This window comes from Dermochelys coriacea, chromosome 10 (genome assembly GCF_009764565.3).
Source record: "Dermochelys coriacea isolate rDerCor1 chromosome 10, rDerCor1.pri.v4, whole genome shotgun sequence".
Lineage (NCBI taxonomy): Eukaryota > Metazoa > Chordata > Testudines > Dermochelyidae > Dermochelys > Dermochelys coriacea.
Window position 1 is genome coordinate 13,048,507 of NC_050077.1, and position 13,285 is coordinate 13,061,791.

General features: G+C 43.6%; 1 protein-coding gene across 3 annotated transcripts; it reads left to right on the forward strand.

Annotated features, from left to right (window-relative positions):
- The first annotated feature begins 6,840 nt into the window (after positions 1-6,840).
- Positions 6,841-11,995, forward strand: ZFAND2A (zinc finger AN1-type containing 2A). Of its 3 annotated transcripts, XR_005295441.2 has the most exons (7): positions 6,841-6,864; positions 7,226-7,309; positions 8,825-8,919; positions 9,925-10,056; positions 10,663-10,814; positions 11,242-11,438; positions 11,876-11,995. XR_005295441.2 is itself a non-coding variant. In XM_038420557.2 (6 exons), the coding sequence occupies exons 2-6, from the start codon at positions 7,255-7,257 to the stop codon at positions 11,418-11,420; spliced, it is 495 nt and encodes a 164-aa protein (XP_038276485.1). In that variant the 5' UTR covers positions 6,841-6,864; positions 7,226-7,254; the 3' UTR covers positions 11,421-11,747. The 3 variants fall into 3 exon arrangements, 2 of the variants coding, with proteins under 2 accessions (XP_038276485.1, XP_038276487.1); XM_038420557.2 differs by lacking the exon at positions 11,876-11,995 and having other exon boundaries at positions 11,360-11,747; XM_038420559.2 differs by lacking the exons at positions 11,242-11,438; positions 11,876-11,995 and having other exon boundaries at positions 10,663-10,818.
- Positions 11,996-13,285: the final 1,290 nt, after the last annotated feature.

The window sequence follows — 13,285 nt, forward strand, 5'->3', positions numbered from 1 at the left end:
GCAGTTGTCCCTAAGTTTGAGAGGAGGGACTCGAGCCTTTTCAGGGTTTTCCCATTCACCCCTACAGCCTCTTGGAGGCAGGATAGCAGTGCTTGGTTATCTGTCAAAGGCCACAGAGAAATCCACCACGATCTTCCAGTGGCATTCAGGTAAGCTGGGGAGAGTGCTTTTGTCTGACCTCACCCAGGCATTCTCCACAGCTAACCAGCACAGAGCTTTGCGAGTGGGGGAGCAGTCACAGGGGAAAAGACCAAAAAACCCATGTCAGAAAAGGAATGGAGCAAAGCAGGAGGGAAAGACAGAAGGAGGCAGGGAGAGAGTGGTGTGGCAAGGGACCCTATTCACCAATTCTCTGCTAGCAAACATGAACAAAATTGTCCTGGGAACTACTGGGGACAACAAGATCAGGCTCCCTCTTTGCAACTCAAGTTACGTAACATTCAATGCCTGGCCATTGGCTGTCATGGCAAAGATATCTCCCCCAGCCTTCAGCAAGTTAGTGACACATATCTTTCCTCTCATAAATCCATGTTGGCTCTCCCTAATCAAATTCTGCTTCTCAAGCAATTTCCCTTGCTAAATCCTTCCAAATCATTTCTAACCCTTCCCATCCCTTTGCAGTTAAGCTGGAGGGCCTATAATCACATGCCGCATTGTGTGATCCTTTTCTGAATAATGCCGGGTTTGGCACTTTCCTCCAGTTCTCAGCAGCCTAACCTGTCAGGAAAGAACTTCTAAAAATATCACTTAAGACCTCAGCTAATTTCTAATCCTCATTTCTATTAAGATGCTTGGCTGTACTGTATAAGTTTTGAGACTTGGGATTTACAGTCTTCCTTAAGAGTATCTAATCTTTGCATAACCATGTCCATTGTTATCTGTACACTAACTCCTCCCCTATCATACCACACAACATGATCCCTGTCTTAGGCGGCTCTCCAAACTGCATAACAACATAAGCCAAATAACTGCATAAGATGTTGGCCTCTTCCTCACAGCCTAGCTCCAGTTCCCTCTCTTTAGTTAACCTTCTTTCAGGAACAATTTTTGGTCTGATCCTATGAAGTTCTGAGTGCTCCCAGGAGGTGAGAGTTAGCTTGTAAGATCTTCAGAGCATGTGCTTTTCTTTGCTCTGCAATTTACCTAGCACATTTTTGAGTGCTCTATAAATAATATAATAGGACCTGAAGCCCCAGCACCTTACATGATTGGGCTTTTTATTACTTTTCCTATATGACTATTCTTCGCGATTTACTATTCTTTCTGCTCCTCTGACAACTGTAACAACCAACCCCCATCAGAAGAATGAGCAAGGATAGCAAAAACCTAAGCGGCAAAGAGTCCTGTGGCACCTTATAGACTAACAGACGTATTGGAGCACAAGCTTTCATGGGTGAATACCCACTTCGTCGGATGCATGTGATGGTAACCTTCAGAAGAATCCATTTCAAAGGTGCCCTGGACTATACAAGAGAGGGGCAAAGAACCCCAAGTTATTACCTCAGCAGACAAAGGAACTGAGCACTTTGGACTTTGTGGGAGATCCTGACCAGAGAAGTGGTCAGACATCTTGTGCAAACTACCTTGAAAAAGGCTGTAGATTGTTAAGTTTTAGCCTCTAGACAGCATTTTTTCACTTGTATTTACTTGTAACCACTTCTAACTCTATCCTATATACTTGAACTCACTTAAAATCCTATCTCCTTTTGCTAATAAACTTGTTTTATTTTTAATCTAAACTAACACAGTGCTGTGTGGGTGTAAAGTGAATGTTAACTCCAGTTAATGTGGCAAGCTGCTGGGTATTGTATCTTTAAAGGAACAAATGAACCTTAATATCTTTCTGATGGTCCAGGAGAGGGCTGGGCATTGCAGATGACATAGTTTTGGGAAAATTCAGGATGGGATGGTATTTGGGTCATCTGGCCAGGTGTAACCAAAGTCAGAGTGTGGCAGCAATGTAATAAGCAATCAAAGTTGCTGAGTCAGACCTGCCTAACACTCTCTCTCTCTGAGCTTGCTTTTATGCTGGCTGGAAGAATCCAGACAAGGGAACTATACTAGCAGAGCATTTGGAGGCATTCAGGGTTACAGAACAGGAAGTGACACAACCCCTTACTGGTCTGGATTGCACCCCCAGAACGTGACAGTGCATCAATGACAACTAACATGTTGCATCAAGAGGAGAAACAGCTCACACTTGAGCACTAAATGTCCAAGAAACACGAATACTCATGAGTAACTGCAGCTGAGGACAGAAAAAAGCTGTCTGAAGAATGTCTATAGAGACTTTGAAAAGAATATTGAGCTTGATCATGTAGTTTCTGCATAGGTAAAACTGTTACTGATGGGGCCAGGCCCACTTGGATCAGTTTGACTTAAGTCGCTGGAGATACCAGTCCCAACCACCATGCAAAAACTGCATATAGCTCAACTTGCTCCAAAATATATAAACTGGGCATAGATGAGTGTAGAAAGCAACATCATAACCCTGTCACCAGAAATGGAATTATTTGGTACCTGATTGCCTGGAGGTGAATGCTATCTATAGTCCCAGCACTATTCCAGTCCTTCTGAGATGTGATGCCTTAGGTGGCTGCCTATCATATCACTGTCCGACTCTTGGATACATTATACTCTAGGGATTGTATCCTGAACTGTGCCATTGATTGGTGTGTGACACTGCATAAATCATTTACCTTCTCTTGTGCCTCAGTTCCTCATCTGTAATATGATCTCGTTTCTGTTATTTATCATGGTAAAAATCAAGGGTCTTTCCGTTACTCTTGCTATCCAAACACAGCAGTTTTATATGATCACTGACATTTGTAGAAAATGCCACAAAGTAACAAAGAACTGCAAAAATGTAACTTCCTGCTTTTGGGAAGAGACTCCTGCTTTTAGCTACAATCTCTCATGTTCTGAGCTTCCACAAGGAGTTTCTCAGTTTTATCCTATTACATGTTCTCCTGACACTACTGTGTTCACCCAGATTTGTGCTGCCTACCACCTCATCCAATCTTTCAGTCAGTTAGGGAGACAGTGGAAGTCAAGATCAGCACAAATAAATCACTTTGGTCATTTGCCTTCTTGGCAGGTTCAGTTAAGGATGGCTGTACCACCCCCATGCTGTTACTGTTGTAAATGAAGGAGAAAGCAGCGGTTGCCCTTAGTGGGGTAGGAGAGAAACTGCAGTGGGTGCTGGCATTGCAATCATTTTGTTGAAGAGGGAAGGGACATACAGTGAGCACTCTTCCCCACCACAATTTCAGAAAATGTCCTGTTTTGAAGATCTTCACTCCTGCTGTGCATGAAAGTCACCAGTTTGAAGTTAGTTCATCCACACTTCCAGGGAAGTACATGTCTGGCTAATTCTTCTTGGTCTTCTGGCATCTTCTGGCTTTCAGTATGACCAGCATTTCTGATGGATCAGATTGGAACCTGTACCGAAACAGTGGCTGACTGACAATGCAACATAATATCAGGCAGAGAGACAGTATTTTCAGGAGAGAGCTCTAGCATTGGCTTGGCTTGTCTGCCCATGGTGTAAATGAGAGAGAGATTTATGTGAACATGATATAACAGCATTATGGAGTCACATGATCACCACATGCTGTTTTCACTGTGTACACAGCACAAATCAGCCTTAGTCATGTTCATCCAAAACACCATATGCCTTCCTCCAGTTCATTAAATGAGCACCTGACTCCCTGATCCCATGATCACACTCTACACATGCAACTCCTAATACTATATGGGAAAGTCAGGTATTTATTATGGGGTTACCTAGAGAACAGTATCAGAGACACAGTAGTAATTTGCATTTCTAGACTCTTATTTTACAAACATTAGTTAATTAATAATCCTCAACATCCACTGGAAGATAAGTATTATTATCCATGCTTGAATGAGAAGGAAAGTAAGGTACTAGGAGGGAAAGACCAGACATTTCAAAAGTAGATCTTGAGTTTTGGGTGCCTACAGTTTTTGGGTGGGTGTCCAACTTGAGCACTCACAGCTTTTATTAACTTACAAAACCATGCTCTCAAGTGTCCCTTGCCTCTGTTCACCATAAGCTGGTAATGAGTGACACGGGATGGATCACTTGATGATTACCTGCTCTGTTCATTCCCTCTGAAGCACCTAGCAGTGGCCACTGTTAGAAAACAGGATACTGGGCTATATGGACCATTGGTCTGACCCAGTATGGCTGTTTTTATGTTCAGTTGGGCATCCAAAAACAGAGGTCTCTGTTGAAAATTTTGATACAGAAGACTTGCCCAGAGCCAGAAAGGGAGTTAGCAGATAGAGCTGGAAATAGAAGCCCAGTCAGCATTCTGTCCTCACTGCTAAAGAACACTGCCTCTACCTGGGTGTGTGAAATTGGTTTACTTTAGAGCTGTCAGATCCTTTGGGTTGAATATTGCCATCTAAATGGATGGTGTAGCAATATAAGGGTATGCCTACACTGGCAAATTTCTGCACCACAAGTTATACCACTATTTTTAAACCGCTGGAATTAAACCACTGTTGCGTGTCCACACTGTGCTCCTTGTGACACTGGAGCACACCCACATTACCAGCTCTTGCAACAGGCAAAGAGAGCAATGCACTGCGGTAGCTATCCCACTGTGCAACTGGCCACAGAGTGCTTTGGGAAGGGTTTGCAATGCCTCATGGGGTAGGCACAATGTCACATGATGCAGGTTTCCCAATCCCATTGTTCTATGGGCATCCTCCTACATTGTCAGCTACTTTTCAACTGAAGTGGGGAGGGAGAGTCTGTGTGTGTGTGTGTGTGTGGAGCGGGGGAGAGAGACAGCGTGTTTTGGGGGACAGAGTGTGTCAGCATGCTGTCTTGTAACTTCAGACAGCGACAGGAAGCAACCAGTCCTGAGGCTGGGGAAGGGGGAAACCCTGACATCAGCCCCCACCTCCCTCCCTGGGCTCTGCATAGCAATGTCTCTCTCTCTCAGACACAGACACCCGCCTCTGTGTTCAACAGCACAAGAATTCCACATTAATGGTTTGCTTTTTGTCCAGGAGCAGATCAGCACAGCACCCAACAGCTGTCAGAAACAGTGCTTTGAAAGGGGAGGGGCAAATGTCTCCAGGGCACCCAAGTTCAAAACAATGAGCAGAGCGGCCACGTGAGGCATTATGGGACAGCTTCAGAGGTCAATTACAGTGCAGAAAGCAATCAAGTGTCGTCACTGGCAACAGAGCGCTGGAGCCTCTGTGCAAATAGCCTTACAACTCTCGTTGGGGTGGGTTTTTTTGCAGCGCTGCAGCTGAGGAGTTTCTGCACACAAACTGGCTTGGCAGTATGTACACGTCTGCAGTTTGAGCGCAAAAAGCTGCTTCTACTGCACGGAAACTTGCCAGTGTAGACAAGCCCTAAGTCTTGGTTGGAATGCCTCAATTATTGAGAATTGCAAGCACAAACCCTAGGAAGAATGCATCCGATGAAGTGAGCTGTAGCTCACGAAAGCTTATGCTCTAATAAATTTGTTAGTCTCTAAGGTGCCACAAGTACTCCTTTTCTTTTTAGGAAGATTATGTCACACCTACATAGTTAGGGGCAGATAAATTGAGTCCCACGTAGGCCACTCAGTAGGTCTCTTGGATGAACCCTTATGTTAGATGACCATTGTTTCAGACAGGCAACATTCTGCATTCCAGTGTGGTACAGCATTATGTTTAGGTACATTTGGAGCTATATACAAATACTAAAGGACAAATAGCTAAGCTCCTGTCTGCACAGCATGGATGTTGCCTATCTCCTGACACTACATGGAGTTTGCCTTGTGTCCCCTGCCTTGCTACAGAACACGATGTTTAGACCTCTACAGCAGTGCTAAATGGTGAGCAAACAGCAAAGAATAGAAAAAAAGAAGATAGCATGATTTTTGTTTTATTAAAGACTAGTATTTAGGGCTTCCTAGATTCCAGGCCTTCACTCTTGCTTGTACCCACCCTTCATTGATCTACTCCCCAATGGGCTGAGAGGACTCTGCTCCTATCTAATAACAGGTTTCAGAGTAGCAGCCGTGTTAGTCTGTATTCGCAAAAAAGAAAAGGAGTACTTGTGGCACCTTAGAGACTAACACATTTATTTGAGCATAAGCTTTCGTGAGCTACAGCTCACTTCATCGGATGCATTTGGTGAAGTGAGCTGTAGCTCACGAAAACTTATGCTCAAATAAATGTGTTAGTCTCTAAGGTGCCACAAGTCCTCCTCTTCTTTTTTGCTCCTATCTAATCCTTCTCAGGGCTTGTGAGGATCCTGCCCCTACCTGATACCCACCCCAGCACTGTGGGGACCCTGATCTACTCCTCCAAGGGCTGTGGGGCTCCTGCCCCTACCCGCTACCCACCCCAGCGCAGCAGGGATCCTGATGTCCTCCACCATGAGCTGTGGGGATCCTGCCTCACCCCATACCCGCCCCACGCGCCCTGGGGACCCGGATCTACTCCCCCATGGCCTGCGGGGCACCTGCCCCTGCCCGATACCCGCCTTGGGGTGCTGGGGCGTTGTCTAGTCCAGGCTCTTCTAGAACACACAGTCCCGCACCGTCATCGTCCCCCCCCCCTCGGGAGCCCCGCAAGGCCCCACCGCCCCCTGACTCAGCACAGTTGAAGGCCACTGATTGGCCGTGTGCTGACTCAGCGCTTTAGAACGCGCCAACGGCGAACCGTGATTGGTCCGGGGTGCCGATGTCATCATGAACCGCACGCGCCAGGCGTGACTCTCGGCCAAGACGGGATTGGCCGGGCGGAGCGTGACTCAGCGGGCGGGCTGAGGGATAAAAGGCCCGGCGAGGGGGAGGCTGGTTGTGGCTACGCCGCGGCGTGGGAGCAGAGGTGCGGTGCGGTGCGGTGCGGTGCGGTGCGGTGCGGTGCGGTGCGGTGCGGTGCGGTGCGGTGCGGTGCGGTGCGGTGCGGTGCGGTGCGGTGCGGTGCGGTGCGGTGCGGTGCGGTCCGGCGGGTTTCTCCCCCGCTCGCCGGAGGCGGAGATGGTGTCTTGGTCTTCCCCCCTGGTGGCTCCCCCCATTGTTTTCAGAGCTAGCGCTGGCTGATCCCTTCCTCTGGCCCAATCTAAAGATCGCTCCTACAAAATGCTTTGATTACCGGGGGGAGGGGGGGGGTGAGTGCATCTGTCTTTTTTTTAATTGATACTGCAATAAACTAACCCCCCTCCCCCCCCCCAACTTCACTTTTGAAGGTGACTGGTCAACGAGCTTGAAGCATCTGATGGAGTTGCTGGACTTGGGCAAGCATTGTTCAGAAAAAACTTGCAAACAGCTGGGTAAGAAGCACTTTGACTGTGGCTACTGGGATAGTTAGTTTACTACATTCTGTTATCTGCTCTAGTCCTGTTGGTAGCTTTTCATGAATCAAATTAACTGTCAGAGACAAGGGATACTCCAGAAGTTGAGGTGATTCTACTGAATGAAAGGCCAGGTCTGGTTCTGGCTAGCAGTGGTGCACTGACATAAGATCAGCTGAACCCATAAATGCCAAAGGGCTGTGTGCCTCAGATCCTCCCTGGGGAACCTGACTTGAGTTATGAGTTGGAGACTCCTAATTTAGAGAACAGGAGTGTAGTGAATTTGTTGTCTCTGCCAGGACCAGAGAAGTGTGACTAGACTATCTTCTTGTCCTAGTAAAATATACCCATCAGTACTCTGAGAATACTTGCTTAGCTAAACAAGGTATGCAATACTAATGTTGCTTACCCACAAACTAATACTCCCAGTACCTCCTTGGGAACAACCTGAACCAAATACTGCAACACTGTCCCAAAGCAGAGAAACTTGAGATCAGAAAAGCCTGTCTATCCCAAGGTGCCACAAGTACTCCTTTTCTTTTTGCAAATACAGGCTAACTTGGCTGCTACTCTGAAACCTATATCTGAGGACTGTTAAATTTGTCACCTCTGATCCCTATACTAGTAGTACAGGAAGAGTCTTTCTTTTGGACAAGACTTGGAATGAGCTGATAGAGCAGTACAGATCTTGCTTTAGTGCCTCTCTTCTCCAAGTAGTTCTACTCTGTACAAACTGTCCTACACTAAACTATTGCTGATATCTGGCAATCTGCATCTGAGATGTCTTGATTTATAGCCAGAACTGAAATAAACCTCCAACCATCAGTGAAACCCTAGAATCCAGAGAAGCACCTGAGGCTGTGGATTCTGACAAGACGGGTAGACAGTATGCCTGTCAAAATATCTCGATTCCTTGTTGTAATGCATTGTCTCCTGTTACTATGTATAAATCAGCTATTAATTATGAGGATATCCCAAGAATAGTTTTAGATGCTTAAGCAACTAGAAGCTGTCTCAGCTATTCACTCTTAACAGCTGGGAGACTTCTATGTTTGGGTATAATAAAGTGAGCTAAAGCAAATCTGCTGTGACTTTAGGCCTAGGAGAGTACTTGGTGCTACTGACTAATATGCCCCCAGAACTATTAGCAGCTGCTGTTGAGCAAGGACCCAGGGCAGTTTGTCTCATTGTATTGATGGTTTAGCATGTCTTGCAAGTAACTTCTGGATTAAAAGGCAGAAGTGAGGCTACCCTAGCACTTCTAAATTGAGAGATGCGTGTCTTCTCACTCTTGCTCACTAAAATATACATCTTAGAATGGCCTAAACTAGTTCCATGTAAAGGTGTCCTGGATTCTGAGTAACCAGACACCTGCTTTCATGTTGCCTACTTAATGCATGAGGAAATTACTCACAATGACTGTTTAGTAACACTTCAAAAGATAAATGTATGTCTTCCATATTTAGGACTTGCAGGCATATGTTTTTCTTACAGATTTCCTTCCTTTAAAATGTGATGCATGTAAGGAAGTTTTCTGTAAAGATCACATCACTTATGACAAACACAAATGTACCTCTTCATATAAGAAGGTAAGTGTCTAACAGTAATTCCAAATGCTTGCACTTAAGGAATTCTCTAGCTGTGATGAAAGCCAACTTTGAAACCTGAATAGGAGTTTGCTTTGCTGGATATTCTGCTTGCAGTAGACTTGTTTAGTTTACAACTGAAATGAAAAGTTCAAATAGTAAATTTCTCTAAGCTGTAGCAAACCTGATTGCATCCTGCACTTAAATTGGGGTCCCATAAAGAGTGCAGAGACCGTGCCATACATCTTCAGCAATGCAGTGGCTATCAGTTGAGAGTTCAGTAAAGTTTCTCCAAATCTTAACTTGATAAAAGAATATGGCAGTGAACATGAAACTACAGAGAAGCAAATGACTGAATACTTGATGGATGGAAAAAGTCTGATTAGCAATAACATTGGGCTAGAATATGGGTCAGTATGAGAAGTGGAATTTGGGTTATCAAGATGGTTCTCAAATGTGTGTTCTAGCAATACAGAATTACTGGCCAGAATAAGTACACCCTTATTTGAAATAAACACTTCAGCTTATCTAGGTCCAGAATCTGACTTGACAAGTCATCTAATGTAGTTGTGCAGCAGTCTTCAAACTCTTGTCACCTGTATCTCTTGTTCAGTTGCTTGTGGTTCTAGAACCATAGTTGTACACCATACCTGGAAACTCAACAAAAGAACTAGCACAATTGGGGCTAGGGAAGAAAGCAAATCAACAAGGAAAGTGTATTCAAGATTTGAAAACTACATGATCTAAAAGCAAACTAGATGGGACTTGCTTGTAGCTGGCTAGCACAAACTACAATGATGTTGACATGGACTTCCTGTAGTAACTGGAAATGCAGAATCCAGCACTGCTGAAGTGGATGTGCTGGAAGTTCTGAAGAGAACTTGGTATAGGAATGGAATGTCACTTGGTTCAGAATATTTTTCTCTCTCTTCAAAGGAAAGGGACGGAAATCTGAGTTGGGTCTTGCTTTCAGTCCCATTTCTAATCTGATAACTTCACTGTCTTCAGGACATACAGGTTCCAGTATGTCCTTTATGTAACACTCCCATCCCAGTGAGAAGAGGAGAGATGCCAGACATTGTAGTTGGAGCACACATGGACAGGGACTGCAAATATGATCCTACTCAGCAGAAACAGAGGGTAAGCAAACTCCCTTTGAAATCTAAACTGATGCTTATAGAGACAAGCTGCCTAACTGCATAACAGTATGATAGAGGCAGCAGCAATGCAAGCTCACTTCCTCTGGAAGACTCCTAGAAGAGATCCCCCAAACTCACTTTAATTCTTTGCATGACTGTACTCATCAAGATATGAGCAGTAGTTCAATTAGTGGGTAGAGAACAATTTATCCTGCGGACCAGTAAACGGTGATTCAGTGTGTTCATCGGCCTTTCCTGACCAACTGGGTTTGAACTGGTGACCAAACTAAAGGCTTTCAGTACCCAAACAGTTAGTACCCCTGACTTCAGCAAGTGCCGATTAGTACTATTGCCAAGACCAGAAACTCACTCTTGCTCTGCACTATGGCTATATTTTGCCCAGTAAGCAGTATAGAATATTGAATTCAAGGAGTTAGAACAGAGTTAAATCTTTTCCCCTCAAACTGCTCTCTAAATTTCAGGTAAATCTAATTTAGAGGCCTGGATGCCATCTTGGTCCAATTAGAAAATTAATTTTAATTTTGCCAGTAATGTGTGAAGTATTTGCTGCTTGAACTAAAACAACTGTCCTGGACTACCTTTTTAGATTTTCACAAACAAGTGCTTAAAAGAAGGTTGCAAAAGGAAAGAGATGATGAAGCTTGTTTGTAACCAATGCCATGGAAACTTCTGTATAAAACATCGGCATCCTCTGGATCATGACTGCAAAGTGGGAGGTCGCCCTATCTCCAAAGCAGGGTAAGGATGTTAAATTTCATAGTACAGGAAACACAGGCTGAGGTAGGAAAGTAATTGCCTGAGCAAGGGGAGACCATACCATTATCTCTGCAACTTGCAGCTAAACGAGTTCACAGTTGGTCAGCTATCTCACTGAAGTATTTGGCTCCTAAAGCCCTTGTTGGACTAAATTTTGTGAGCAATTTGAGAACACATTTTTGAAGGAAAGGGATGACTACCTTCTGCTGAATTTCTGACTTCTCTAAGGCACCAATTCCCTTAGTATCAGTAAAAAGAAAAGGAGTACTTGTGGCACCTTAGAGACTAACAAATTTATTAGAGCATAAGCTTTCGTGAGCTACAGCTCACTTCATCGGATGCATTTAGTGTTACTGTAGGAAACAGAGTATAAACTTGAGCCTTTCTAATGGAGTAACATCTCTTCTAGGCACAGCTACCTTCCTTGCTCCATGCAATAGGATTCTAGAGCAGTTGGGTGTCCAGTTCTGCACGAATCTGGAAGTGGATGGATGTGTGATGTTCAGCATGGTTCTATTTCCTTGTAGATATGCAGCTATAATGAGAGTATCTGAATCAAACTTCAGGATCAAACAAGATGTCCTCTAACTATCTTCTGTACAACAGGTATAAACTGAAGTGTGGTTATGAGATTAGCAAAACAGGTGACCTAAAACAGAGCCTTGTATCTACAGAATGTAAAACTGCCATTGGCACTCCTTCCTAAAACTTTATTATAGCTGACATTTGAGCAATGCCAGGAGTGTATAGGAGGGACATAACAGTCCAAGACATGGCTGTTTTGTCACTGGCAATTAATCTTTGCATAGTGTGTAAAATGTACAGTCAAATTGCTACTTATTACAGTGACCTAGTAGCTGAATCAGTCCAGCACTTGACATGGTCAAGATGTAAGAACTCATTATTGGGTGACTAATGTCATTAATTCAGCCATCAGACTCTTTCAACACTCAAATAATTATTCAAACCTTCCTGGTTAGGGTTGATCACTGCAGGACTCTAGCCTAAATCTGTAATTTAATCTGTATTTTTTTTTCTTTCAGGTGCTGATGATCTGAGGCAGTCCTAATGGCTGGATTAAATTCTCCTTTAACCTAATGTAAATGTATTACCTAAAGCTCATACCTATTTTTCTACAGTACAAATAAAATAATTTTATCTAATCTCTCAACTTCCAATAAACTGCTGCTTCCTTTTGTAAAGGACAGTAATGTGTTCTGTGTATTTGGAATATCTCAGTCCTAATAAAATAGCTAGCATTTTCTCCTTGTAAAACCAAACCGCAAGGAAACCTCTATATGGCTATAGCAAAAAGATACACTAAAGTAACAACTAATACCACACCTCCAACCTTGACTATTGCAATATACATCTGAAATCCAGTTGGAAACAAGCTCTAGTGACTAAGCAGTTTATAGTGTGAACATGTCACCTGATTCATCTGTATTAGCTGTCAGGTGTAGTTTTAACTCCACCTGTGAAGTTACTAAGTCAGACATCCTGCCATGGATGGTTTGAGGGACTCCCTACGGGATGCTGCTTAGCAGAGGTGTAACTCCTCTCTAGAACTCACTTGTCCTGTACTTTGAAATCTAAATCATCTTCAGGATGTACTACAAAGGTCAAGCTGTGCTCATAACCAGTTGATTTGTTTGCTTACTGTGAGGGGAAGAGCTGCATTTATATCTTTCTTCTCCCCCAACCCCCATAGCATATGCAGTGCTCTACCCTATAGCTATTTTTCACTGCTTATAAACAAATACCACATTTCCAAATGAAAAACTAAAGTTCTTAAGTAGTGAGTTACTGACTTTCAACTTAAATAGCTTCCTCCTCCACTGATTATTTTTTTAAACAATATACAGCAGTTTTAGCTTAGGAATTGAAAATAGTGTTTCAGAGGAGCTGGAAGGGCTCACTGGTAATAAAGAATGTAACTACCTGAACTGGACTCTAAGCAGGCCCCTCATCTAAACTTGATGCCAGGTGGTCAGGACCTCAATTTCATGTCTCATGGAAACAATGCTATCTTCACTAACAGCCTGTGCCTCTACTATTATGCTGGAGCATTGGTTTACAATGAATGGAGACAGATTGCTATCTATTGAGTCATCACTAGCTACACTGAGTTCATATTCAATCTTGCTTAGCTTTGAAAGAGGAAGCTCACAGCACAAACTTCTGAACCAAAAACAGGAATAATGAATTATCTGTTTTAAAAGTTGTAGTCTATTGCTCCTGAGGCAACAGTGAAGCAAAAAGGGATGCTTGTATCTGTTGTGTACACATACAATAACTTCTATTACTAGGGAAGCTAACAGTGTAGGTGCTCAACAATCTCCTGTACTTATAGTATCCCTCTAGACTATAAGAGTTTAATTCTCAGAATGCACAGGAAAAATGGAGTTAAGGTCTTTAACAAGAATGTAGGAGTTACAAAAAAAAAATGTTTA